The 27,423-nt window shown below is 35.7% G+C and overlaps 2 protein-coding genes and 1 pseudogene across 2 annotated transcripts; 1 reads left to right on the plus strand and 2 right to left on the minus strand.

Moving 5' to 3' along the window:
• Window positions 1-951: 951 nt before the first annotated feature.
• Window positions 952-12,371, minus strand: LOC132283835 (protein C2-DOMAIN ABA-RELATED 4-like). Its single transcript, XM_059785863.1, has 4 exons — window positions 12,201-12,371; window positions 11,866-12,095; window positions 2,366-2,461; window positions 952-1,462 (listed from the first exon to the last, which is right to left on the minus strand). The coding sequence occupies exons 2-4, from the start codon at window positions 12,031-12,033 to the stop codon at window positions 1,172-1,174; spliced, it is 555 nt and encodes a 184-aa protein (XP_059641846.1). The 5' UTR covers window positions 12,034-12,095; window positions 12,201-12,371; the 3' UTR covers window positions 952-1,171.
• Window positions 7,663-8,626, minus strand: LOC132283834 (uncharacterized). The gene is made up of 2 exons (XM_059785862.1): window positions 8,136-8,626; window positions 7,663-8,032 (listed from the first exon to the last, which is right to left on the minus strand). The coding sequence occupies exons 1-2, from the start codon at window positions 8,624-8,626 to the stop codon at window positions 7,663-7,665; spliced, it is 861 nt and encodes a 286-aa protein (XP_059641845.1).
• An 8,392-nt stretch (window positions 12,372-20,763) lies between the features above and the next one.
• LOC132281907 (flavonol 3-sulfotransferase-like) lies at window positions 20,764-21,754 on the plus strand (annotated as a pseudogene).
• Window positions 21,755-27,423: the final 5,669 nt, after the last annotated feature.

Consider the following 27,423-nt stretch of genomic DNA (forward strand, 5'->3'; position numbering starts at 1 on the left):
GATGGCCCCAAGGGAAAGAGAGTCGTTCGGTGACTCTATTTATTGGATAAAGTTAAAATTTAATTCTATTGCAGATGCAATCATGCACTGAATTTACACTAAAATCCAATTTATAGTACTAAAATATACAAATGATATAACCCCAATAGAAATCTTATTTACTCACCTTATCATAGAATGAATTTTTAATAATTAGTCATCAAATGGTGTTACAATAATTCCTAAATAACTATCGACAAGAAAAGGGTGGTTCACTGACTCTTTTCTTTTCTTTTTCCTCTCACAAGTAACTCTCGTAATCGAGAATTGTGATAGTCATTTAATCTCAATGCTAAAATCGACAATTGAAGCATACCATCTGAATAGACAAGGAAGTTTTTATTTTCAAAACTTTACCTTCAGGCTTCAAGTGTTGCATCTTGTAAGTGAAGTGTTGGTTTAATTTTCTATGCAATGGAAACCCACCCCACCACCCCTCACACACACACGCACCGAGTCACTCATGAGTGTTTCCTTTCTCTACTGGAAAAAGCCCCATTCCTCGTTTAACTCATTGCAACCTGGTCCCAATGAGGTGGGCGCACATACCCTCACCGACTTAATTGAATTGTCATCCATGTCCCATCTTCCGAGAGGGAATTTTTTCAAGCGCAAACCCAAACCACATATGGTACTGATTAAAAGTTCGGCCCATTCACGTCAATCCAACATTAGCCCGTATTGGTTCTTTTGGTTTTTTTTTTTAAATATTTTTTGAAAATTTAATATACTTATTTACTTTTTAAAAAGGATATTTTCGTCAAAATAATGAACCCATCTGTCAAGTGATCATTTTAACACCAGAATTGCAGCGTCACATTACTTGCAACTTTTGGTAAATTGAGACTGTTTGTTGCAATAATAATGAATCAATGAGACTATTTATAATGACAGGAGAAAGGGGAAAAAACAAAAACAAAACAAAATTGTCCAACTTCATATACTGAGCTACAGACCGTTCGAATGGGCACATTTTTATACAAAGACAGGTATGTATTACTCGTTTGTAAACAAACTGTCAAACCCCACAATGGAACTCACACAGTAACTGGTGGTAGAAGCTTAAAACCAGGCTATAGACAGACAATGGAAAATGACGAGAACCAGAAAAAAACAAAACCATTCATGAACTCTATAACCCCTTGCAGCCAGGAAGGTCAATCCATTGCAATTGGAGCTCCACTTCACCACATTCCACATTTTTCAATCTGAGGCACATATTCTGGACAACCTTACCGCCTGAAAATGTAACGCAGCTTTCATCCGCAAGGCAGTTCTTTTTCGATGGCAGCACTCTTGTAATTACTGTGCCATCTGGGAGGCCTTCCATATCCATTCTCAAGGCGTCGACAAACGCTACGATGTCAAACTCGGCTTCTCCCATTTTGTCATCTTTGCTGAATGTGTCATGGTCATACACTGTCTGAGAATGCCGAAAGATGACAAACATTAGTAATGGAAAATCATGAAAGGATAATAGTGAAAGTTTGAGAAGAGATCATGTTATATGACCACAGCTGTTTAAGCAATTCCTTGGGTTTATCTTAATGTTTCAATGTTAGTATTATGAAAATCGAATTTGTTTGAATTCTTTAGAAGCATTTGTAGTTCATAGCACCAACTTCGGGAAGAAAATAATAATAATAATAATAATAATAATAATATCTTGTTTGCAATACCCTTCTGTTGGATGGTGTCTGATGCCCTGATGGAAAGAGGACTGTTTTCTCAGTTGAAACAGAATCTTAGTAAGGTAAAAGGAACCACCGGCAACATTTGGCAAGTCTGGGTGCCAGGATTATGAACCAACACATCAAATAGTTTAGTTCTGAATATTTTTAAGTTTGTTAACAGGAAAATCATCACAATTGTGAAGTACAAAACTATCAAAATACTGATAAATTTAGAGCTTGTCTCCAAGGAAATTAAACAGGGGAAAATTAGATGCTTAGATTGATATGTCAGACTTCAAACCTAGCTCCAAAAATCATATAGGGAGTTCCATAGAACTTTATGAGGTAAATATATGTAAAGTACTAATCCTAAGGTCCTCATTTTTTTGAGTACTGCAAACTTGCAAAGCACTTGTACGAAGAAGCTTGAAGAATCATTCAGACATATTCTTTTAGAATGAAAAACATCGGACCAGGAAAAGCAAATCACAATAAATCTTGTCACTGTTTGTCATCCATTAACATTTTTATCCTCCACAAGCATGTAGAATACTTCACAAACAATAGGGAATCTATCTTATAACATCATAAAAGATCCCTAGTCTCTATCAAATAGAGTTTTATGTCATATGGAAAGTAATTAGTAAACTTACCAGATGGACTGGAATATTAGGATCAGAAACAGAAAGAGTCAAGTCTTCATTCCAAGTAGGATTGACATCCTTCCTGATTACACGAGTCTTCAGTTTCTGCATAAAAGTTGACACCCATATGAGGAGAAAGAAGGCATTTCTTGAGCCGTTGAAAATAAGAGAGAGCAGTCTACTCAGTTTGACTCCTTTTGTTTTACCTCTTGAATGCAAACACAGTAGATGTGAGGTTCTCCATCTAGGGGACAACTCATGGATTTCAACCATGTCATGTGTGGTAAATGGCAAGTTGGTAACTTAGACAACAAGTATATTGAATAAAAGTTGAATGATTAACAAGAAATGATGTTCTACCAGAAATCTCAAAACTAGTGTCTAGGGAATCTCAGATAGGCATCTGGAGTACTTAAGTCTATTTTTGAGAGAAGAAATAAAGCCATACTCAGTGTCAAAAACATAATAATCACTTCTAAAATGCGAAGAAAACAATTCATAAGTAGACATTAATCAAATGTCCACAGAAAAATTTAAATATTCTAGGAGTACAATTATGGAAGTAGAAGTTAGAATCTAAATAAATACCCAACTTTTAATTCCATGTATAGCATCATTATTGAATACTATGAACATTGGCACAATCTTATCTCTGCCATTAAGCAACACTAGACATAATAGACAAGGAGCTTAAAATATTCAATGCTTTCTTAACACTTCCAATATTTGAGTTCCTTTAAACGCGTTGACAACTAAAAAAGCTACTTCCACCAACATGTTCTACTATCTAACAATCCTAGATGGATGACAGATTGACTTAAGACCCTAAAGAAGGAAGAATCTAGCAAAAAGAATACATAATTGCCTTTTAAGCTCAAATTTTTAGTCTCCTGACCCCAACTTGCACTCGCTAGGTGCAATGCCACAACGGAAACCATGGTGGAAGGCAAAACAGAGCTGCCTAATAGCAATGTAAGTCTTCTACTGCAGCTAGAAAGGATCTTCATAAGGAAAGACCAAATATAATATCACAACCACAACCACTGATCACATAAAGATTCTTCATCGATTTTTTTTCAGAATCCCAGACCAATTTTTAGACTCCCACCATTGACCATCCTTCCCCCAGTGTGCTGGTTATAAACCACCCTGAACAATTCTTCCATTAATTTTTCTCCCCTTCATCTCCGCTATCATTTTAAAACACGATTGAAGTGGGTACCGCTGTTTTGCCTTTCTCATCCTTCCTTAATTATCCGAACACGAGGAGAAATTAACATTATCATCTTTCTTTTCTTTTTATTCACGACTCCCGCTATCATTTCTTTTCTTTTCCCTCCCAGTTGCAGAAAATGTTTGGTATAGATAAGGGCCATTTACCTAGGGCTGCTGCCGTCTAAAGGGGAAGACCGGAACCGGTCCTACCCTTTGGCAGCGTTGATGAAAAACCAAATATACGTCACTCAGCTCTGCTTAGTTTCTTCCTAGCCTCTCCCAATTCATGTAGTGACAACACTTAGAATCTCATTCTTGATGTTGATTATTAGAGATATATTTCTCTTTGTCTCTATATCTCTGATAATCAACATGGTATCAGAGCCACCGCCGGAGATGTCGGCATAAGCCTCATCTCTAGTGGCGGTCCAAGGTTCTCAATCAAACCCACTACGCCGTCTCAAGGCGTCAACCACAAAACTAAGATTTTAAATCCTTAGTTCTTTCTTTTTTATTTTCTTCATCAACAGCAACACCGAAGCCTCAAGGCCTCAATCTTCACAGTTAAGGTTTATAAAACCTTAAACCCACCATCATCAATCAAACCCAGTTACATACCTGGGTACACTTCGGCCTCTGCAAATCGCGTGATATTCACGCTCCAGCTCTTCGCCACGCGCCCGAAGGATTTGTATGCGTCAACCCACCAGATTTGGTCGTGGCTCTGCCATCGCTCACCGCATCATCGCCAGATCTCTGCCGTCCCATCCTTTGTGACCATCTAACTCCCCGCTGCTTTGCCTCTGCCGGCCGTCATCGATGCACATCCGAGACCCATAAGTGCTAAAAATCCCAGCAATACTCACCTGAACTCCAGCACCTCTATGATAGTCCATGGTCAACTTCTCGGCAGTGCGCTTTCCCTCACCGATGGAATTGACGTTGCCCCAATAAGTCTCGACCTCTCCTCATCGGTGCACTACCGCCGTCCGTCTCCGCCGTCGCCATCATCTTGAAAATGTACCAATCAGTTCATGTCACCCTATTTATTCCAATCTAGCGACGGGTGTATCCCATTTCATCACTCAGTAGAGTTCACCTTCCTTGTGGGTGTGAATCACACAGTCGGAAGATGGGTATGAGACACAAGTCAGCAAGTATCCACTCTCTATCTGTTTCTTGTCCAGGAAAGACTGATCCGATTGGTCCACTGTTCCCATCACCAAATGACCGGTATCTAGTCCTGCAGCTTCGGCTAAGTCGAGAATATACTCTGAAGGAGGAAGAAGACTTCAAGCCAAATGCTTTAAAAGCACTCTTCACAGAACCCAAAGACCATGGACTCTTTATCAAGGCACAGGATGTCGCTGTGGGTGCACTTTTGAAAAAGCGAGGTGAAGGAATGCTCACGGCCGGAATGCTTACAGTCAACATAGTTAAAACAAAGGCGAGAGATTTGAAGCTTCGACTGTGTCCATCATTCGAAGCCAAGCCCACTGTTGTAGCTCATCGCCATTGCCGCTACTCCACAGCCTGCCAAGCCCACTCTCTACCGTCCACCGTAGATTGCTCGTCGGCTGACTCGGTGCTGTTTCAGATCCCGCCGCCGAAATTCGTTGTCGTCGCCGGACCTTCACACACTCTCTGTTGTGAGCCATCCCGTCATCTCTGATTGCTGCAGCCGACCATGTTGATTATCAAAGATATAGCGACAGAGAGAAATATAGAACTGATATATATTGAATTGATATTGTATTGAATATGATATATATGATAACACAAAGAGGAGATATATATAGGCTACAAATTAACGATGACTATCTAAAATACGGCAATAATCACGGCTGAGATCACTATACAACAACTGAGATCATTATACAGCAGCTGAGATCATGGTTGAGATCACAATAGCAGCTGTAATGTTTATTATGTCAACATCCCCCTTCAAACTCAAGGTGGTAGAGTAGAAACCAACTTGAGTTTGGAGAGAAAATTCGGAGCGGAAGGCGGTACCGGAGTTGTGAAAATCCGATACGTTGAGGTGCTTAGAAGCACATTGGAGAGAAAATCTAGAGCAGAAGGCGGTACCGGAGTTGTGAAGATCCGATATGTTGAGGTGCTTAGAAGCATATGATAGATCACTTACAGCAAGTGTGGTAGCCTTAAGAGAGCTCTTGAAAGCAACTATTAGAATGGAATCATAGAGTGGAATTTACTACTTGAGAGATGCACGGATGTGTATGACAGAGCAGGATTACGCTTGATAGAATGGTATAACAACTTGAGATACGCACAGGCGCATAAAGACCACTTTACGGCAAGACCCAGCCATCTCCATCTTCACAGCCGGACCCAGCCATTTCCCTCTTTGCATCGCTCAACACAGTCGGCCGAACCAGTCGTCTTCGCCGGATCCGTCGCCATTGCCGGATGTGTTTCAGTCTTCATCTCCAACCCACATCGTCGACTTCATAACCAACCCACATCGTCGGCTTCATCGCCGACCCACATCGTCGGCTTTCATCGCCAACCCGATCAACCTCACGCTGCTGATCAACTTCATCGCGACCCACATCGTTGGTTTCATTGCCAACCTGATCTCAACCGGGGATCCTCTCACTTCTCAACCCGAAAACATGGGCTTTTCTCCAACCCAGAGCTACGACTCACTTCTCTGTCCCTTGCTTAACAAAATTCATCCATATACCATTTGTTTTGATCCTTTGAAAATTAACACCACACATCATCATCCCCATCATTTTGTCCCAAACCAACCGACGCCATCATTTAGTCAAAAATCCAGGCCCACATGTCTGCCACAATTCAAATATATATATATATATATATATATATATATATATATATATTTGTTTACTTGTTTGGACTGTTCCAAACCCAATTTTTAGAATCGGCCTAGTTTCAGTATTTGGCCCAGATAAATCTTTGGCCTAGTTTGGTTAAGGTTTTGGCCCAGTTCATTCCAGCCTTGGCCCAATTTCAGATTCAAGTTCTAGGTGCTCCTGATATCCCTCTAGAACTTGAGGGGGCGTACTCCGACCAGTTCCCATTTCCGGAGTACAGCCCGCCTAATTTCTCGGCATTGATCTAACTCTATCATGTGCTGTCAAGCGCCCTATAATCGACATTTCTATCATGCGCTTTCAAGTGCTATGTCATCTATCATGCGCTTCCAAGCGCTCTGTCATGTGCTTCTAAGCACTCTCAATGTGCTCCCAAGCACCTCAAGTGGTTATACCACTCTATCAAGTGGCTAAGAAGCATGGACATGGATACGATACGACACGGACACGGCGACACGGCAAATCCAAAAAAATTAGGACACGGACACCGCGAATAGTGTATATATATATATATATATATATATATATATATATATATATATATATATATATATGATGTAGTACTTTAAAAATTACCGAGTGTTACTATTTTTCATCAACCTCACAATGGAAAATATATACAAATCATAACTTATAACTAATAAACTATAAAAGAACAATGTTGCAGAGTTATAAAACCAAATAAAAAACAAGATATTAGAATAATAACTAGTATCATTTAATCATCATTGCAACTTTACTCCAAATACAAAAGCATAGACTGAAATGACTATTAACATTCATGATTGTTTAACATTCAAGACTGTACTGTTAGCACTTAACATTCACAAAAACCTAAAGGCTAACCCCCAAAAAAGATACAAAAACAAGTCAGTGTACTATTATCTATTCCCATCCATCATTTGACCTAGGACTTTACCATTTACAATACCAAAAGGGTAGTCCAAAACAAAAAAAAAAGAACATATCAGCATTCATCTATTGTTGTTCATCATCAATTGTCTCATGAATCTCATCATCATTAACACTTCCATCATTGGTAAATAATACCGCCTCTAATTCTGGCTCATCAAGTGAGAGGTTTGCAACCTCAAGCACCCCAACATCACCAAATGAATCAAATGCATCTCCTGCAATATCCCACATCTTAGTTCGTCCTTCATTGTACTGTGGGGTTCTCCTTGACAGAAGACGGAGATTACTATGAATGAAAACCAAATCTTCAGCCCGTTATGGCGCCATCTTGTTCCTTCTCAATGAGTGAATAAAAGAATAAGTACTCCAGTTCCTCTCACAACATGAGGAGGAAGAAGGCTGGACAAGCAACTTCAAAGCTAACTCTTGAAGCAAGGGACCATATGAACCATGTACAACCCACCAACTTTTAGGATCCATGGTATATCTATCACATATAGAATCACTCTCCCCAAATTCCCCCGAGTTTGATGAAAAATTAGCATACTCCAATTGGACTTTTGAACGCTCTTGTGGGTCACTAAAGTATTTTTTAAGGCACCTTGTTCTCTCTCTTGAGACCTCTAAATCCTTGTGTGGTGGAACTCGACTTTGGTCTTCACTAAGCCACACATCACTATAGTACCTACAATAAATAAGAGAATGCATTTAATTTATAATTTAATTTCCTTAATTCTAAACTAAGATTAAAACTTCTTTAGCTTACAAATTAATATCTAATGATTTACCTTGGATTTAGTGAATGTGCCAAGCAATGAAGCGGAGTATTGTTCTTGTTCCAACGAGCTACAAGTATCCCATGCACCACTTCATAAAAGGAAGAACTTTCACTTTGTCGCTTTCTTTCATACCTATATATTGCCATCTTCACTTTTTCAATCATTATATCCCACATATCATAAACTAAGTGAAGACAAGGCTTATCGGTATCACAAGCCCTTAGCATGTCATAAATAGGTGAAGTAAAGGAAAGGATATAATCAATCTTTCCCCACCATTGTTCATCCAACAGCTTCTCTCTCACATAATCGGCCTTTCCTACATCATCCTCCTTATAGCAAGTCCACTTGTCACTTATGACCATTGCTTGGAGACCACCTTTTATAAGTTTAAATCTTTTCATCATCACAATAACAGAAGCAAAGCGTGTCTCTGCAACTGAAAGCAACTTCAAGCTGACAAACTCATTGAAAATAGCTAATCTCATTGAATGGTTCATGATGAAATTCTTTATTATTGTAACCTCATCAGCATAATCAAGAATCCAACCACACTCTGCATATGCAATTTCATTCTTTTCCACATTTTTTGCACCACAAATATTTTTGAGGGCAAGATTAAGAGTATGGACCACACAAGGTGTCCAAACAATGTGAGGGATTGCCCTTCAATTAGTTGTCCAGCAGCCTTGCAATTTGGGGCATTGTCTGTAATTACTTGGATCACATTTTGGGGGCCAACCTCATTTATGACTTCCTTCAACAAATTGGAAATGAAAAACTTGTCTTTAATTCCACCGGAACAATCAACAGCTTTCAAAAACATGGGACCTCCTTCTGTCATAGCCATAAAATTAATTAAAGGCCGCCTTTGTGGATCACTCCAACCATCACTTGCAATGCTAACACCCTTTGCCTTCCACGTACTCCTAATTGGTTGCAATAATCTATCAATATTTGCCTTTTCTTTTTGAAGTAGAGTGGTTCTCAATAGATTATAACCCGGAGGCAAATAACCTGACAGAGGATTATTTGCAGCATAGTTGTATAAACTCACATAATACGGGTTTCTTGCTAGATGAAACGGCAATCCTGCGGAATAAAACATCCTAGCAATCTCTGAGTGCAATTGTTCCCGAGCCTCATTATTAAATGCCTTCCCAATGGCACCCCCACTTGCTTTTCTTTTCTTTGGTACATAAGCCTCCTGAGTGAGACTAGTAGTACCACCCAATGATGCACTAGACGGCGGCAAAGGAACTTTTTTTGGTTTAGAATTTTTAATTCTCAATTCGGCTTCTTCAATTGCTTTTTGCATTTCTGCAATATTCTGATATGTGACTTTTGGACATATACGAATACCCATACCAGTGTTCTACAACAAGTGGGCTTTAACTCTTGTATAAGACCCCCTGAATTCGTTATTACAAAAGTGGCATTTGAATAAAAAATTTCCTCCTCCACCACCAATTTTTTCTAATTGTGTGACATAGTTCCAAAGTAGTTTGTTCTCATCTTGTTCGAATTGAGGAGTACAACTAGCAACTAATGTAGACAATGACATGTCTAATTCCCTAGACATAAAAAGAAAAGAAAAAAAATCCATACTTACAGCAGTCAGCAAAGAAAGAACAGTCAGCAAAGAAAAAATAAATTCCTATTTGCTACAGATTCATAAATCATATGCAATAGCTGAAATTAAATCAAAGATGAAATCCAATTCATTTACAGGTCAATAAGTCACGACTCACACAAGCAAAAATTTAAAGCAAGAATAAAGACAACAGAGAAGAAGAAGAAGAAAGAAATTAGGAAAGAAATTAAGGTCTGTTAAAAAGGAAAAATACCAGAAAAGAAGAAGACGGGTTTGTGAACTGGGGTTAGTGGAGGGGGGGGAGGAGAGAGAGAAAAGAAAAAGAAAGAATTTGGGGTTTTGAAAAAAGAAAACAAAAAACAAAAAATAAAAAATAGATGAAGAAGAAAGAAACTGGGATTAGTGAAAAACGAGGGGAAAAAAAAAAAGGAGAGAGAAAAGAAAAAGAAAGAAATTGAGGTTTTGAAAAAGGAAAACGAAAAAAAAACAAAAAAAAAATAGATGAAGAAGAAAGAAAGAATCTGGGTTTGTGCAAAAGGAAAAAGAAAAAAAAAAAAATGAAGAAGAAAGAAAGAAACTAGGGTTTGTGAAGAAAAAGAAAGAAAAGAGGAAGGAGGAGGAAGAAAAGAGAGGAGAGAGAGAGAGAAAGAGAGAGATAGACTGACCTGGAGGCTGGAAGGAGTCGCTTTGATCTGCAGCAGGAAGTTGCAGAGCTTCGTCGTCAGTTTGAGAGAGCACAACCCCCGTCCTTTGAATCTGATCTTGTAATAGTGTAATGACTGCCTTAAATATCTATCTCTTTTGTTTAAAATTACATATTAACCTTGAAAGTTTAAAATTATTATGTTCTGACCACATAAGTAAGTAAATAACTTTATATATTTGTACTTTAACCCAACTTTCTTTTAAAAATTATCTTTTAAACCCCCAAAAATAAGACACGCGTGTCGGACACACACCCTGGCGTGTCGGAAGCGTGTCCGTGCCGTGTCCAATCCGTGTCCGAAAATTTTAAAAAAATAAAAAATTCCAGACACACTTTTTGCCGTGTCTGACACGTGTCGGGCCGTGTCCGACGCGTGTCCGACACGGATTCTTTGCCTATTTCGGAGTGTCCGTGCTTCCTAGTCAAGCGATAATCCTGCTCTGTCATACACATCCGTGAGTCGTGCTCCCAAGCACCTCAGGTGGTAAATCCACTCTATGATTCCGGTCTATTACTAGCTTTCAAGAGCTCATGGCTACCACATCTGCCGTAAAGTGGTCTTTATGCGCCTATGCGCATCTCAAGTGGTTATACCACTCTATCAAGTGGTAATCTCGCTCTGTCATACGCATCCGTGCGTCTCTCAATTGATAAATTCCACTCTATTATTCCATTCTAATATTTGCTTTCAAGAGCTCTCTGAAGGCTACCACACTTGCCGTAAGTGGTAAGTGGTTTATCATGTGCTTCTAAGCACTTGGAGTTCGAGGGGGATATTGACATAATAAACATTACACTCAGCCATGATCTCAGCTGCTGTACAGTGATCTCAGCCATGATCTCAGCTGCTTTATAGTGATCTCAGCCATAATCTCAGCCGTGATTATTGCTGTATTTTAGATAGTCATTGTTAATCTGTAGCCTATAAATATCTCCTCTTTGTATCATCATATGTATCATGTTCAATACAATATCAATTCAATATATATCAGTTCTATATTTCTCTTTATCTCTATATCTCTGATAAACAACACTTGAAATTAAAAGAGGATTTCAAATTTTCCTAGTTATTGACTTAATAGAACATTTTTTGTAATAAATATATCTATCTATAGGTTGCTCCTAAAAGAAATGAACTTTTCTGCCAAAAGAAACATTCAAATCTCAAATGACGGATCAGAAAATATACAAAATATTTGATGCTACAAACCCTTCTAGACCCAGCTTCATGTATAGTGAAGAATAAAAAAAACCCAAGGTCATCAATCAATCAAATCATATATATAACAATTTTTTTTATTAAAAAAAAAAAAAAAAAAAAAAAAAAAAAAAAAAACACACACACACACACACACAACCAAATAAACCAAAAACAACCGCAAATAAGACCCAAAAAAGGCAAGAAAAGAAAAAGGTTGATAGATTGAAAGAACGGAGACCTGGTTGCCCAACCTGACGACGACGTAAGGATCACTGCTACGGACGTCGCGAACGGCGAGGTTTATACCTTTTCGAATTCGAATTCTGAGCAGACCCAACATTCTGTCCATAAGAGACGACGAAGCCTTTGATTTTTTTGATTGTTTTACTTTGCCTGGTGTACTCATTTCCCTTCCAATCTCTCCCCTCCTTTTATCACTATCACCGATTCCAATCAAACCCAACTTCCCTGTCAGTCAACACAATATAAAAATCAATTTATTTACATACAAAACAACCATTTTCAACGCATAAGACAATAATATACAACCAAATTTTTTAAATATATATATACTCCGTATATTGAAGATCGTGGGTGCCACTTTGTGGGTCCTACACGCTTGTAATCGTTCAACTCAGGATGTTTGGATTCTTAGATTACCACCAGTTTCAGCAATTTCCTGTGTGATTCGGAAGTGAGAGAGAGAGAGAGAGAGAGAGAAAGAGGAAATGGAAATTGGTGAGAAAATTTTGACTTTTCTGGAAAGGAAGGAGAGGGGGGTTACCGGGAGTTGCGGTATTTAAGCCCGTCACACAATGGATGAGGTTCTAGACGTTGACCAACTTTTTTCATAGAAAGTTATTTTTTGACCCCCATTTACTAACCTTTTTATAGTTTTATGTTGCTACTATCCAACTTTAAGATATAATGTTCTTATCATGTCTATTATAGTACCATGTTTTAGGTTAAGCTCCGTATTTTCTTAAACTATAACAAATTTATGGATAAGACAACTAACTTGAGCTCTGTGTTGATTGATAGTTAGCACCGAATGCGAAAATCATAAATATCATATAGTAATAATAATTTTATTGAAATGTTATTGTAGAAATTAATATTAACAACTTTTGGTGTGTATAATTGCAGTTATTAACTTATTACCAAACCGTGTAACACAAAATTCATTGCAAGGACATGGATGGGGTTCATTGCATGTACAGTGTGTGAATTAATCTCAACTGCCAACAAGAAAAAAACAATGTGAAGTAATAAATAAGATGACGACCAATTCACAATTTGCAAGCACATGGATGACGGTGTCTTCGTGTGGGCCCATTGATCAAGTCTTGCCTCGTTGAAGCCGGCCGAACTAAAAGAATCTCTAGGGCACCATAAAGAAAACTTTGTCAAAAATTTGGTTTTTTAGTTTTATATATGTCAAAAACTTTGTCATTTCCCAAGATTTAAAATTGATTTCATTTACTATTACTATGTGTATACTCACCCGCAAAAAGAGTAATATATGTCGCTAATCCCAAAAAAAATATTTGTCTTTAATTCTAGTCAAAAAGATATATTTCTTTCCCCTGTCGCGGTATAATTGCCTAAGATGTAAATGAATTAAACCCATTTAAAATTATGAAGACATGTCCACGTTGTTGTCCAGCTGGATTCTATCCCTCAACTTTTTATTTTGAAGGAGGAGACACACTTGAAACAAAGTCATTGATGCGTTAATCCATTGATTTTTTTATTTTCATTTTTATTAGGTTAATAACTTACAAACACTAATACAATATTCTTCCATTGGTGTTGGGGTTTGTGTTGGTCCCTTCATTTATGTCGTGCGAGAAATTTTTAAGTTGTTTAAACTCAACATTTATGATTATATTAGATTCTTAAGAACCTATAAACAAGATTGGGAGGGTAAACTATAAACAATTTTAACTCGAATAAATTATTTTTCACTTTAAGTTGATAATTTTCAAATCACAGTAGAACAACGTTAATGTTGTGCCTGGCTAGACCCACCCTCATTGATCTCTCATCAACAGCAACAACTAACTGAGCTATATCTTTTAAATCATGCTTTTGAGGAATTGGTTCTTGAACATCAGCACTCATAACTGTTGAGGACTCCAGTGGAATGCTTATTATTTGATAAGTGGTGACGCTCAAATCGAAAATTTGCACTGAATGGCCTAATCGAATGATTTTTGATTGGTTATTTATGTAATAAATAAAGAAATCAAAAATAATAAATCTAACAATTCACTACAACTACTCCCTACAAAAATCATTTTCCTTATTTAATATAAAACCTCAAACAAATAGCAATACATTCATCAAATCCTTACCCTAAACACCACCAGAGAGCACATTCTAAAATAAACATTCCTTGTAAGACCTTTATGCAAATGACCATATGCTTCTCATCAAGACGGATCTACATTGCCCCTATTGATTTTTTTTTTTATTATTAATTTACCTTTATAATTTGTTCATTTTCAGTTATGTACTATCCCGGGAGGAAAATTACTAAAAAATACACTATTACCCTTCAAAATTTATTTTTGCCCCACTCCTACCTTACATCACACCCTGGCCCCATCCCTGCTTCTCGTGGGACGAAAGTGAACAATATCTTCAATGACCCTGCACAAATGCAACCAATAAGATCGCTTTCACCACCAAGTCAGCAATAGCTATATATACTATACCCACATGCATTTCCCTTTCTGCTAGCTGTAAGCCTGTAACCTAATAGATTAACTTTAAATGATAAAGTTTGTAAAAGTCGTCTTTCAATCTATATGGGCAAGATATTTTCACCTTCAAACTTAATTAGTCATAATTTCTTTTTATTATTTTTTAATGAAGGTCATATTCTCTCTCTTTTAGCAACAAATGTCATATTCACAGATCAGTGCAAAAAGGTTGCAAGCTGAAAAAATACCTTTTTTTTTTTTTTTTTTAAGGATATCAAAAAACACACACAAATAATTTCTCTTTTGTTTTTTCTTCTTTTTCAATTTTATTGATATCCTTAAAAAAAAATGTATTTTTCGGCTTGTTACCTTTTTGCACTGATCTTTGAATATGACATTTGTTGCTAAAAGAGAGAGAATATGACATTCATTAAAAAATAATAAAAATAAATTATGAAAGTCGTCTTTCAATTTAAATGGGCAAGATATTTTCACGTTCAAACTTAATTAGTCATAATTTCTTTTTATTATTTTTTAATGAATGTCATATTCTCTCTCTTTGAGCAACAAATGTCATATTCAAAGATCAGTGCAAAAAGGTACCAAACTGAAAATACATTTTTTTAAAGGATATCAAAAAATTTGAAAAAGAAGAAAAAAACAAAAGAGAAATCATTTGTGTGAGATTTGTATATATGTTTCTTAGATACTGTTAATTTGAAAATATTAGGGATCTGAAATTACAGCATTTATCTGTAAAATAATGAAGATTATATCACATCGAATGGTATCAGTAGAGTGGAATATCGATTGAGTATTCTCTGACAATCAAGTTAATACTTGTAATGATATTACATAAAAATAATTATATATTCAATTTTTAAGAGATTTTTTTTCTGTCGATTCGATGATTGAGATCTGCTTTATAGTTAATCGGGCAGATGTTAATGGTTGAAACTACTCAATTTGCATTAGACACCATAATAATAAGGACCTATGGCAGTGCTAGTTGTATTTTATTTTTTTTATTTTTTTTACCGTGGCAATGTCCATCATCCATCACGTTCACGAGTGTCCATCATCCATCACGCTTAGGAGGTGTTAAATTAATCATTTTGGACACACACAAAAATCACATAAAAAAATATATACACGTCAAAAATAATAGTTTAATTTGGCTAGACGTATATATATACTGAGTATATATATATATATATATATATATATATATATATATATATATAAAAGTAAGTTTAACTGATTTTTATAATTTATTAGAAATCAATTTTAATATTATATATTTCCATAATCATTCATCCTCAAGAATTACTAGTTGATACACAAGCAAAAAAATGAATAAAACTGAACCACTAATACACATTTATTTGTATATAGACAGGGATGTCAATTTAACTCGCCCTACTGAGACAGATTTTTGGGATCAAGGCGGATTTGAAAAGAAATATTAAAACCCGGAAAGTTCCGAACTCGGCCTAATTAATAATTAATATACAAACACATTTTCTTTTATTAGTTATAATTTTTATTTTTCCTGTTAATTTTATTTTGGTAACATTTTGTTATTATGATTGTTAAATATTAGACTATACTTAAAAAAAAAAAATTACAAAATTTATGCTAAATTTGTTCAAGTTTAAATTATTTTTCTTTAAATTTTTTTTAATCTATATCAAGTGTTCGAATTCACTCCGACTTCGATGTTAAATTTGAGAAAACACTTTTATTAGTAAAAAGGGTTTGGGATGACCATTCCAAGCACATCCGTCAACATCCCTACATATGGATTATGGACTTCGTAATTCAATAGGATCAATTTTTTTCTAAGTCATATATAAAAACAGGAGTGAGAGTGAAAGTGTTAAAGCCATAAAATTTAAGTCGCATAGAATTAAAATAAGGGTAAGAGCATGCGCAAAATGTAAAAATAAAAACGTACTCAGAAACTTGAGAACAACATCCCTAGAAAAAGTAGCGTGACTTAAATTTTTCTTCATAAGAATTTCCCATTATGCAATTGATGATGGATTGAGAAATTTTATCTTATAGGGGGACTCACTGTGAGGGTGCCCCAACATCACTGCTCATAATATATAGAGACTACTGAAAGGAATCCTCTACACCCACTATCATCTGTGGACAGGAAATAATGCACCCAGCTCCCGATTAAAAATAAAATAAAAATAAGTAAAAATAATAATAATGCAACCAAAAAAAGAGTGTATAAAGCTAGGACTCTGTTTCATCAACAAACTCACAACACTACTATCCTTCACTTCATGTAACCTTCGTTCACTTCACATCAAATGACCCCTTTGGAAAAAGAGAGGTCTCCAAATGGCCATGAAAGATACAATTTTTTTTTCTTTTCTTTTGGGGCATAAGATCATAGACCAGTTGAAGCCTGAAGACCCCGCATCATCAATCTCATGGTGTCTCAAGGCATCACAGATACTATCTATCAGACTTTCAATTCTAAATTTCTATTATCACAAGGATTGTAAGTTTCTTTTTCTTCCAAGTGTTGTAAATTTAGACTTGCTCGGTTGCTCTTATAAAACAGGTAGTGTTGTAAGTTCTTGATGTACGGTGATAGGAAAAAATATAAACCTACCCTACCCTCGATAAGATTGATTAGATTTCATTATCAAAGATAATGAAATCTGACGTGGTTCAACAGGGTAAGAATAATCCTATCATAATTGGAGGAAGTCAAAAAGATTATTCATATCCCCGACAAATTTGGCAACAAATCTCCTATGATCTTGCACAAGCGGAAGATAAGATCAACCATCGACATCGGCAAAACCAATTGGATTCCAATCAACAGCCATAAATAAGGCACCAAGCCGTTCAAGAAGGTACGAGAAAAAATCCCTAAACAGAATATACATAATTATTATGTGATACGATTACAAGTACTAACTTGATCGTTAGAGGATCCTCGGCCGGCACCCCACCGGTGCCATTCGAGGTAACGTCCCTTTGTTTTGTAGGTAAACGTCGTCGTTCCGAGTCGTGAGGATTTACGCATCAACAACTGGCGCCGTCTGTGGGAACGATTAGTTCTCTGAAGAAATAATAATCCTGACGCGACTTGGCTTGGACGGCAAGACCAAAGTTTCTGATCATGGAAACCTTCCCAAAGTCATCAGTTGACAACGGGTTTCCATGTTCTTATATAAGGACGAGACTCTACATCTTGATTACTTGTCTATCATACTGGGGGCAAAACAGTGGGTTACGTGATGCCACCTTTCAAAATTTGGCACGTCAACCCAGGCAGTCCAATATGGTGTTTTCCATCTAGCGATGCTTGGTCCCTTCATTATTGAGGTTTGGTTGTCTAAGACCAGACTTTATCTTATATCGGGCAGCAGCCAATTACCAAGGCCAGATCGTTGAAGACTAAGGTCTGGTCTTTCTGTACCCACATAAATGGGTAGGTCTCCACCCATCAAGAAGATCACCACCAACAAGGGTGTCTCTACCTACTAGTAAAGCTTTTACTACTGAGGATGTCTCTAGCAACGGAGTTTCATTACTCCGTCTGTTCATACAATCAGGGTGGCCTTCTACACCCAAGAATGTATCAAGACCTTCAGGTCCAAGGAGGTCCAATGTCCCTCAAGATCCCATGTCCAATGAGGTCTGTATTCCCAAGCAGGTTCCTAAGTTAAGGGCGATCATTGGACCCAACGAGGTACTGACCACCAGACCGTCATCTGGTACTGACCACCAGACCGTCATATGGTACTGACCACCAGACCGTCATCTGTCAGCCGTTGGGTACCACGCCTCTATCCACCAGGCATCAAGCCAGTCGCTGGACACTAAGCCTCCACCTACCAGACAACAATCGTCACCTCTCTTCCCTTGCAGGAATGGCCTATCGACTTCAGATTATGCGGAATTTTGGATTGATAATCCATTGCAGGTTAATTTTTAGTAATTACTTCTAACCCAATCCAATATTTTTAGACAACTGTAAATTGTTGCAGCACCAGACACCCAATCCGTTGCATAAATGTCTATAGAATGGGTTATCACCCAAGATCCCAACATGGGGGGTAGAATAGTGGATCATACGATATCAATCGCCGATCTACATATGATGACAAGGTTTAGAAGATTGATCGTACCTTGGTACATCGAGCTAGTCGGGTTTCTAGTCTCTACACGACGGGAAGGGTACAATCCTTGGTTATTATAAATCAAGGCTTGGTTATCCAAAACTAAGGCCTATTCAACCAAGACTAAGAATTGATTGCCCAAAGTCTACAAAGGCTCGGTCATCCAAGATCAGTGCCCGGTTACCCTAAGTTTGGTCATCAGAGACCAAGACTAGGGCCTAACTGACAAAAGTATGGTCATCAGAGATCAGGACTTAACCTACAAAGGTCAGGTCAAAAAACGATCCTCCCCCTCACGTGTTATACTTATGTGGTAATTAATTCCCTTACTAAAGGGACGAGCTGAGTAAAGTTCGTAAAGTTTATTCCATTGCTAAAGGGACGGGTTGAATGATTCCCGTAATCAAATATCCCCGTACTATAAGGGATAGTAAATAAGTGTCCTGTACTATAAGGACCCGGGCTGAATGAATCCCATAATCAATATCCCCGTACTATAAGGGATAGTAAATAAGTGTCATGTACTACAAGGACTCGGGCTGAATGAATCCCACAATCAATATCCCCCGTACTATAAGGGATAGTAAATAAATGTCCTGTACTGCAAGGACCGGGGCTGAATGAATCCCGTAATTAATATCCCCGTACTATAAGGGATAGTAAATAAAAATTCCTTACTAAAGGGGACGAGCTGAGTAAAGTTAATACAATTTAATTCCCTTTATTAAAGGAGTGACGACCTGAGTAAAGCTCGTCCAATTTATTCCCTTACCAAGGGAAGAGTACCCAAGGGTACCAAAAAGAGTACCCCGGACAAAGTACCCAAAGGTACTAAAAATAGTACCCACGAGGAGATTACCCAAAGGTACTAAAAATAGTACCCGAGGGAAGAGTTCCCAGGGCCAAAAAAAAAAAAAAAATCTTCTACTGTTCACATGAACAGTACCCGTGGGATACTGTTTCAGGGCAGGAAAAAAAATAATAATAAAAAATAATAATAATTCCCGAGTTACTATTCACATGAATAGTACCCGCGGGAATAGTACCCTGCGGGTAGTGTTCACAGGGGTTGGAAAAAAAAAATTTCCTGAATTACTATTCACATGAATAGTACTCGCGGGAATAGTACCCCGCGGGTACTGTTCACAGGGGTTGATGAAAAAAAAAAAAAAAAAAAATTACATTCCCAAAGCTAGACGTGCAAGCTTGGGAATGGGGGGCAACTGATAGGGAAAAATATAAACCTACCCTACCCTCGATAAGATTGATTAGATTTCATTATCAAAGATAATAAAATCTGACGTGGTTCAACAGGGCAAGAATAATCCTATCATAATTGGAGGAGGTCAAAAGGATTATTCATATCCCCGACAAATCTGGCAACAAATCTCCTATAATCTCGCACAAGCGGAAGATAAGATCAACCATCGACATCGGCAAAACCAATTGGATTCCAATCGACAGCCATAAATAGGGCACCAAGCCGTTAAAGAAGGTACGAGAAAAAATCCCTAAACAGAATATATATAATTATTATGTGATACGATTACAAGTACTAACTTGATCGTCGGAGGGTTCTCGGCCGGCACCCCACCGGTGCCATTCGAGGTGACGGCATTTTGTTTTGCAGGTAAACGCCGTCGTTCCGAGTCGTGAGGATTTACGCATCAACATACGGTATTCTTTTATTTACAATACAAGTTTACCTTCTCTAATTTTTTATTTATTTTTTTAATTTCTTCTTTTTGTGAAATACTGATTAATTTTGAGAAGTAATTTAAAAAAAAAAAAAAATTAACAAGCCGAACCTGAACTTTTAAAATCCAAATGAATCTGAGCTCAAGTTTTTGAACTCATCACGAGTCGAACAGACCCAGTAAACAAATGAGCCGAGCCCGAATAGACCCAAACTCGACTCATTTGCAGCCCTAGCTACAATCGCATCTTATAAAAAAAATGAAACAATCCTATTCTAAAGGGAAATTAAATATTGTTATATTTAAATACAAGTTTGGTCAACTAACCGCATCCCTATCATTAATAATAAAATTAATCTAATAATTACACCCCACATACACATGTTGACAAATACCAAAGGGAATCCACTTATCATCTGTGGACAGGTGGCTAATGCATGCACCCAGCTCTCGATTAAAAATTAAAAATAAGTAAAAATAATAATGTAATAATGCAACCAAAAAAGGGTGTATAAAGCTGGGACTCTGTTTCGTCAACAAACTCACAACACTACCATCCTTCAGTTCATCTGTTCATGAAATGACCACTTTGGGAAAACAGAGGTCTCCGAATGGCCACGAAAGATACACAGAAATCATCTCTACCCTCCCTAAAAATGACAGTTGGAAACCCTTTGGCTTTCAACACCAATATGAAGGCTTTTGGAATCTCCCAGTAGTCTTGGAGGGAATCATGTCAGCTCAAGAACACTTCCAGGCTCAGCCTACTGATACAATCGTCAGCAGTATGCCGAAATCGGGCACCACCTGGCTTAAAGCCCTGACCTATTCTATCGTTACACGTACTCGTTTTGGTCCCTCCGCGAGCCCTTTGCTTACCACCATGCCACATAATTGTGTCCCATTTCTGGAAACTGACCTCTTTCACGACTTAGCTATTCGAGACCCTCAGCTCCCACTTGTGTCCACACACATTTCCTATACACCATTACCAAAATCCATTATCAATTCGGGTTGTAAAATTGTTTACATTTTCCGGGATCCTAAGGATGCATTTGTTTCTCGATGGCATTTTGCAAGGAGGTTACTAAATCGATCCCAAGGACGGGGATGATATTGATCAGGTACATGGCCCTATAGAGGAAGCTTGTAAGTTGTTTTGCAAAGGAGCATGTTTCTATGGACCCTATTGGGATCATGTTGTAGGGTACTGGAAAGCAAGCTTGGAATGGCCGGAGAGGGTTCTCGTCCTGAAATATGAAGATGTTATGAGAGACACCGAATTTTATGTGAAAAGATTGGCCGACTTCATGGGATATACTTTCTCATTGGAGGAAGAAAAGGAAGGTATGGTGCCAAAAATCATAAACTTGTGTAGTTTTGAGAATTTGAGCAACTTGAGTGTGAACAAGACCGGAATGCATCGCGTAAGTAGCGCGGTGGAGATAGAAAACAGTTCATACTTTAGGAAAGGGGAGGTCGGGGACTGGGAGAATTATCTAAGTGCAGAAATGGCAGAGGAGATGGATCGGATCACTGAACACAGGTTTGGTAGCATGGGCTTGCATTGATATGTCCATGGAATGGAATGTACTAATTAATGTTTTGGCTGTTGATGAATACGGAGTAATAATATATCTATCTTAGCTTGGACTGTTGAAAGAAATGAAAATAAAAAAAATTAAATTAAATTTGTCTTTTTGGTATAACCACCCAAAGTGCTTTTTTTCTTTTTTGTATTGTGTTGTTTGTATGATTGGGAGATGACATTATCACACATTATTTTTTATTTATAAATAAAATTGATGGTACGGATCTGTGAATTTTATTATTATATTTTATATTTCTAAATTTATATATTTTTACATTTATGTTCATAAAATTTTAAAATTTTCTCCACTGAAATTATGAAAAAGTCACTCTATATAAATTCCCCCCCCCCCCCCCCCGGCGGTCATATGAATTCCTAAATTCATCCCTGTGTCAAACTCCTTATCATCACTCTTTTTTAAATTGTGTTTTGCTTCATTATATCTTTCAATACTTAATTTTTTTCAATTTAAGTGGATTGTATTGATGCAAAATCGAAAATAAGACATGTTAAAGTTTAAATTATGTAAAAAGATAACCGTTATCATAGCCAATCATCATGAATTCTCTTTTTTAACTAATAAATTGAAAAATCTATTAAATTATACCAATCCGCTATGTTTGGACTTCGAAAATGTACTCTTATTATTATTATTATTTTTAAATTGGTAACAAGAAATCAAATATATGGAGTCACGTGAGACTTAGGTGATGGGCTTTGGGCCAATGCACAAGTTATATGTTGTTTGGGTTTTGGGTTTGGGCTCTTTCCAACTCTGTTTGGGATTGCCCTAGGCCTCTCAAATGTACATTTTACCTTCTTCAATTGCATTGATTTAAGTGACACTTTAGTCAAATATTAAATTAAAATATTTTTCAAAAACTATTATCATTTAGGTCTAGTCAAATATTATATTAAAATATTCTTTAAAAATTATTATCATTTACGTCTAATTTTACTTTAAAAACATAAGAAAAGTAAAATTTATCCCTAATTTTTTAATTTCATTTATTTCTATATCATATACTACTTAAAATGATCATTTTACTCCTAATTTTTTAATTTAATTTATTCCAAAATATCATATAACTAAAATAACCATTTTATCCCTCATTTATTACTCCCATTTACCACACTCTTCTATTCCCCCCCCCCCCCCCCTCTCTCTCTCTCCAATTCTGTTGGGGGTAAGAGACCGCATTAGTATTTTTTTCCTTCATAATTGTTAAGGGAAGGGTTAATATTCCCCTCATCATATTTAATAGACGGAAATTGGATTTCAATCCCACTTGAACATAATTCCTTCTTCGTTAATGTTGGGGACTCCGTGGCGATCTCACATGCATATAGTGTGTATATACATATATGTATGGGCTGAAAGCTCCTGAAATTTCTGATTCTCTCTTCCCAAAATCAAGACCTTTTGGATTATTACAGTATCTGGCTTCTAATCATTTTCTTCTTCAGTTAGAAATCATAATATGTATAAACTCTATGTCTACGTGTGTGTAAAACCTCATTACATGGTAGAAGAGAGCAAACCAACTGATCCAACTAAACCTGTCAATGGGTCGGGTCAGATCTGAATCTAATAAGCATTTTACTCTATTTGATCCGATCCAATAATCCCACGAACAAACAGAGCATTGAGGTGGTACAGAAGACAACTTTGTCAAAGAACATCTCTATCGGGATCGCCCCCACCGACATTCCGATTAATAGCCTCCATAATAGTCCGTAGTGTGTCGTGGGTTTTGACTGCGTTAATTAGAAGAAAGACAACGTCATGCAAATCAGCTGAAGACACGTACACACAAATTAGATATGGTTCCTACAAATGAAAATCCAGATGCAACTGAAGAAGATGCAGAGAGAGAGATGAAGATGGAGAGAGATAATCAACTGAATATGGTTCAATTTGGGTTTTCTTCAATATGATTTTAGGATTTCTTTAATTTGGGTGTTTTTGTTCAAAAATATATATATATATGGTTTAATTGTCATAACAGTATATTTGGGATTCTAAATTTTAGCCAGGCACATCATGAATCACGTGCCTCCTTTTATGTTAAATATGAGACGGTCCATGAACGGTTATCTGGAATTTTTTGCAACAAACATAATAGGTCAGGGGTTAAATGTCTCTTTGATTGTTCAGGATTTTTTTTTGAGAGAGAAGAATGTTCAGGGTTTAGTGCAATCAATCCTAGATTAAATTCACAAGTAAAGCAGGATTTATATATATGTATGTATATGCGTGTGCAATTACCAATTGATTTGGTTATATACTGACCAAAGCAGCTAGAGAAATTAAACCCAAACAAACAAAACGTTACAATCTCAAAAGGAAATTAATAAACTACTGTCCTTGGCACCAGATTGATTGAAAATGCTACATAGTAATACAAGATAAGAACAAAAAAATCCACAACTAAATGAGCTCATGCAAGGGCATGCCTGGGATGATCGTATGGTTTTATTATGCCAAGCCACAACTGCCAAACTTCTCTTCAGCCAAATCTGCACACCATAAAATTGAACGACACTTACAATATATCTACGCAAGCCCAAGGTGCCAAACTTGTGCTGAGTGATATGATCCATCTTCTCTGCCATTTCTGCAGTCAGATAATTCTCCCAGTCCCCGACCTTCCCTTTCCTAAAGTAGCAATTGTTTTCAATCTTAATCAAGCTACCTTCGCGATGCTTTCCGGTCACGTTGACAGTCAGATTGCTCAAACTCTCAAAACTACACAAGTTTATGATTTTTTGCACCATACCTTCCTTCTCTTCCTCTAATGAGAAGGCACTGTAAGATTATTTATTAATTGTGTCAGATTAATATTATACGGAGTATTATTTAGTTAATTTATAAATTACTTTTATGATAATTATTTATTGGATGAGTGTTTCCTATTTATTTCATATTTTGATAGTAAGTGGAATTAAAATTACTAAAAGGAAAACAGATCCTCTCTCTGGCTTTCTAAAAGTGCATATTCCCATCAGTTATGTACGCTAATGAATATAATAAGTAAAAGTTTTATGTGTGTAAAAGGTCAAGAGAGAGAAATCGGTTTTTACGTTTTGACTATTGCAGCTTAGTACGTTGTTCGTTTCGCAAAAATAATTTCGATGTTGGACTTGATCTCTATTATATTTGCAATTACAAATTGAGGTATAAATATGTAACTATATTTATTTATGCATTATAGATATGTGAGAGTAATGAAGTTCTAAGATTATGGGATTCATGTTTATTTGTGATGAATGGTTTAACACGAATTAATTATAGTTTACATGTGGTATCAAAGCTTAAGGTATAGGGATTCATTATTTTTAATATATAATGATGATTGCATAATTGAATAATGTATTATTTTAAATCCACATTGTGGATATGTTTTGATCAATATTTTCTGTGGGTTTGTTTGGATCAAGTTTTGTGCGCTGATTTTGGTGTCCATATATAAATTTTTTAATTTTATGTAATTGCACGAAAGACAATTACTTAATGATGTATGTACGCACAAGTATAATATAATGAAGAAGTTTCCTTTTCGTACATGATTTTGAAAAGAAATATTTGTATTATTATATACTAATTTTAATATAATTATGGATAATTTTGTGGACACCAAAATAATTTGAGTTTCTTGATTTTCGTGCATAATTGGAATAACACATTAAATTGAAAGTTTTAATAGAATTATGTTTGTTATTATTTTGTAGAAACTTATTGTTATATAAGTTGTTGTCCAATAATTCAAAGATTTTATTTTAATTATTTAAAATAAATAAATAAATTATTAAATACATAAAGCACGTGTATTTATTTATTTATTTTATTGAAAATCTGAATTTTTAGAATAATATGTGAGTTTAGAAATTTAATTTGATCTTATTGGACATACAAATAAATGATTATTTCGTACCCAAACATATATACATGAGGGAGAATCAATTTTAGATTGATTCAATTATGATCTTCATGTCCAAAAATAAAAATAACATATTTTATTATGTATATAAAATAAAATGATATTTTTTATTGAATTTTTGGACTATTAAGTTTCTGGGATCGAACCTACCTAAATTTGGACTATTAAGTTTCTGAGATCGAACCTACCTATGATTATGTGTGTATAATGTTAAATAGGTAAATTAATGATTAATTAGTTACTAACTAATTTAATATTCATATTATGTGAGGGTTAGTAGCTACCAAAGTGGCCTAACGATAATGGTCGATGAATATTAATTTTAGTAATAAATATATCTTTTAATGATAAATTAATCTCTATCTAATTTAATATTCATATTATGTTGATAAATATTAATTTTTTTAGTAGACATAATTAATCATAAATTAGTTACTATCTAATTTAATATTCATATTATGTAAAGGTTGGTAGTTACCAAAATGGCCTAATCATAATGGTTGATTAATATTAATTTTAGTGGTAAACATAATTTGCAATATATATTTTTTTATTTATTTATTATTATTTTTTTTTTGTGATATTCATGAATATTGAGTTTATTTGACTATGAGAAACAATTCTCTAAAGGGAATTGATTTTCTAGTGATTAAATAAAAAAATTAAGTGGTTGTATGTATTTTTTAATTAGGTACATATAGGATATTCAAAGGTAACTTATTTGTTTAATTAAATAATACATCATCAATGAATGTATACATATAAATACATGTAAGCATCATTATTAGCATTTTATAATTGTCACCCAAAGGAGTACTATAGTTATACATTGTATTTAAATTTTTAAGTTATACATACGTGTTGTTAACTCAAAGTATTATTGTTGTGAGCATTTTATCTTATTATGTTTGTTTTATTACATCCCTTAATTCACATGCTACATCTGTTCTGATTCTCAATGGGATTAACTTCTCATAATGGAATGAGTAAGTTAAGTTAAAAATTTAGGTGTGTTAGATCTTGATTTAGCATTTTAAATTAAGAAACTTATTGTTATTACTATAAAGATAGTGAGGAAGAAATGATACTTCACAAAGCTTGGGAGAGATCATGCAGATTAAGCATTATGGTTATGCGAATAATTGTTCCCTATAGTGATAGTGCTAAGGAATATTTGAGAATGGTGAAATCAGTGGGAGTGATAAAAATAAGAATGTGATCATTCTGGAAGTTAGAGTACAAATCTCTTTACCTATAACTTCTAAATAAATAACTGTTCCTTCAGTTGTTAAACCGTATAACAACGATAAATAATTGAATGATCAACAGCTCCATGATGAGATTGTCATCAATGAATAAATTGTAAAAGAACCACAAGGAATAACATTAAGATGATCTCAAAAAAGAGATCTACTATTCTGAATGACTATGTAGTATATTTGCAAGAATTTGATTTTGATTGATTTTCTGAATATGGTTTAGAAAGAGGAAGTCTATATGGAACAACCTGAAGACTTCACATTATAGAGTAAAGAATACATGGTCTATAAACTTAAGATGTCAATATATAAACTTAAATAAGCTTACCGACAATGGTATATTAAGTTAAATGATACCATTATTTCTTTTGGTTTTAAGGAAAATATTGTTGATCGGTGTATAAATCAGAAGGTTAGTGGGAGTAAGTTTATATTTATGATTCTATATA

The sequence above is a fragment of the Cornus florida genome, unplaced genomic scaffold, assembly GCF_030987335.1.
Source record: "Cornus florida cultivar Cherokee Brave unplaced genomic scaffold, ASM3098733v1 CherokeeBrave_3.0.0_Hap2_Chr11, whole genome shotgun sequence".
NCBI lineage: Eukaryota > Viridiplantae > Streptophyta > Magnoliopsida > Cornales > Cornaceae > Cornus > Cornus florida.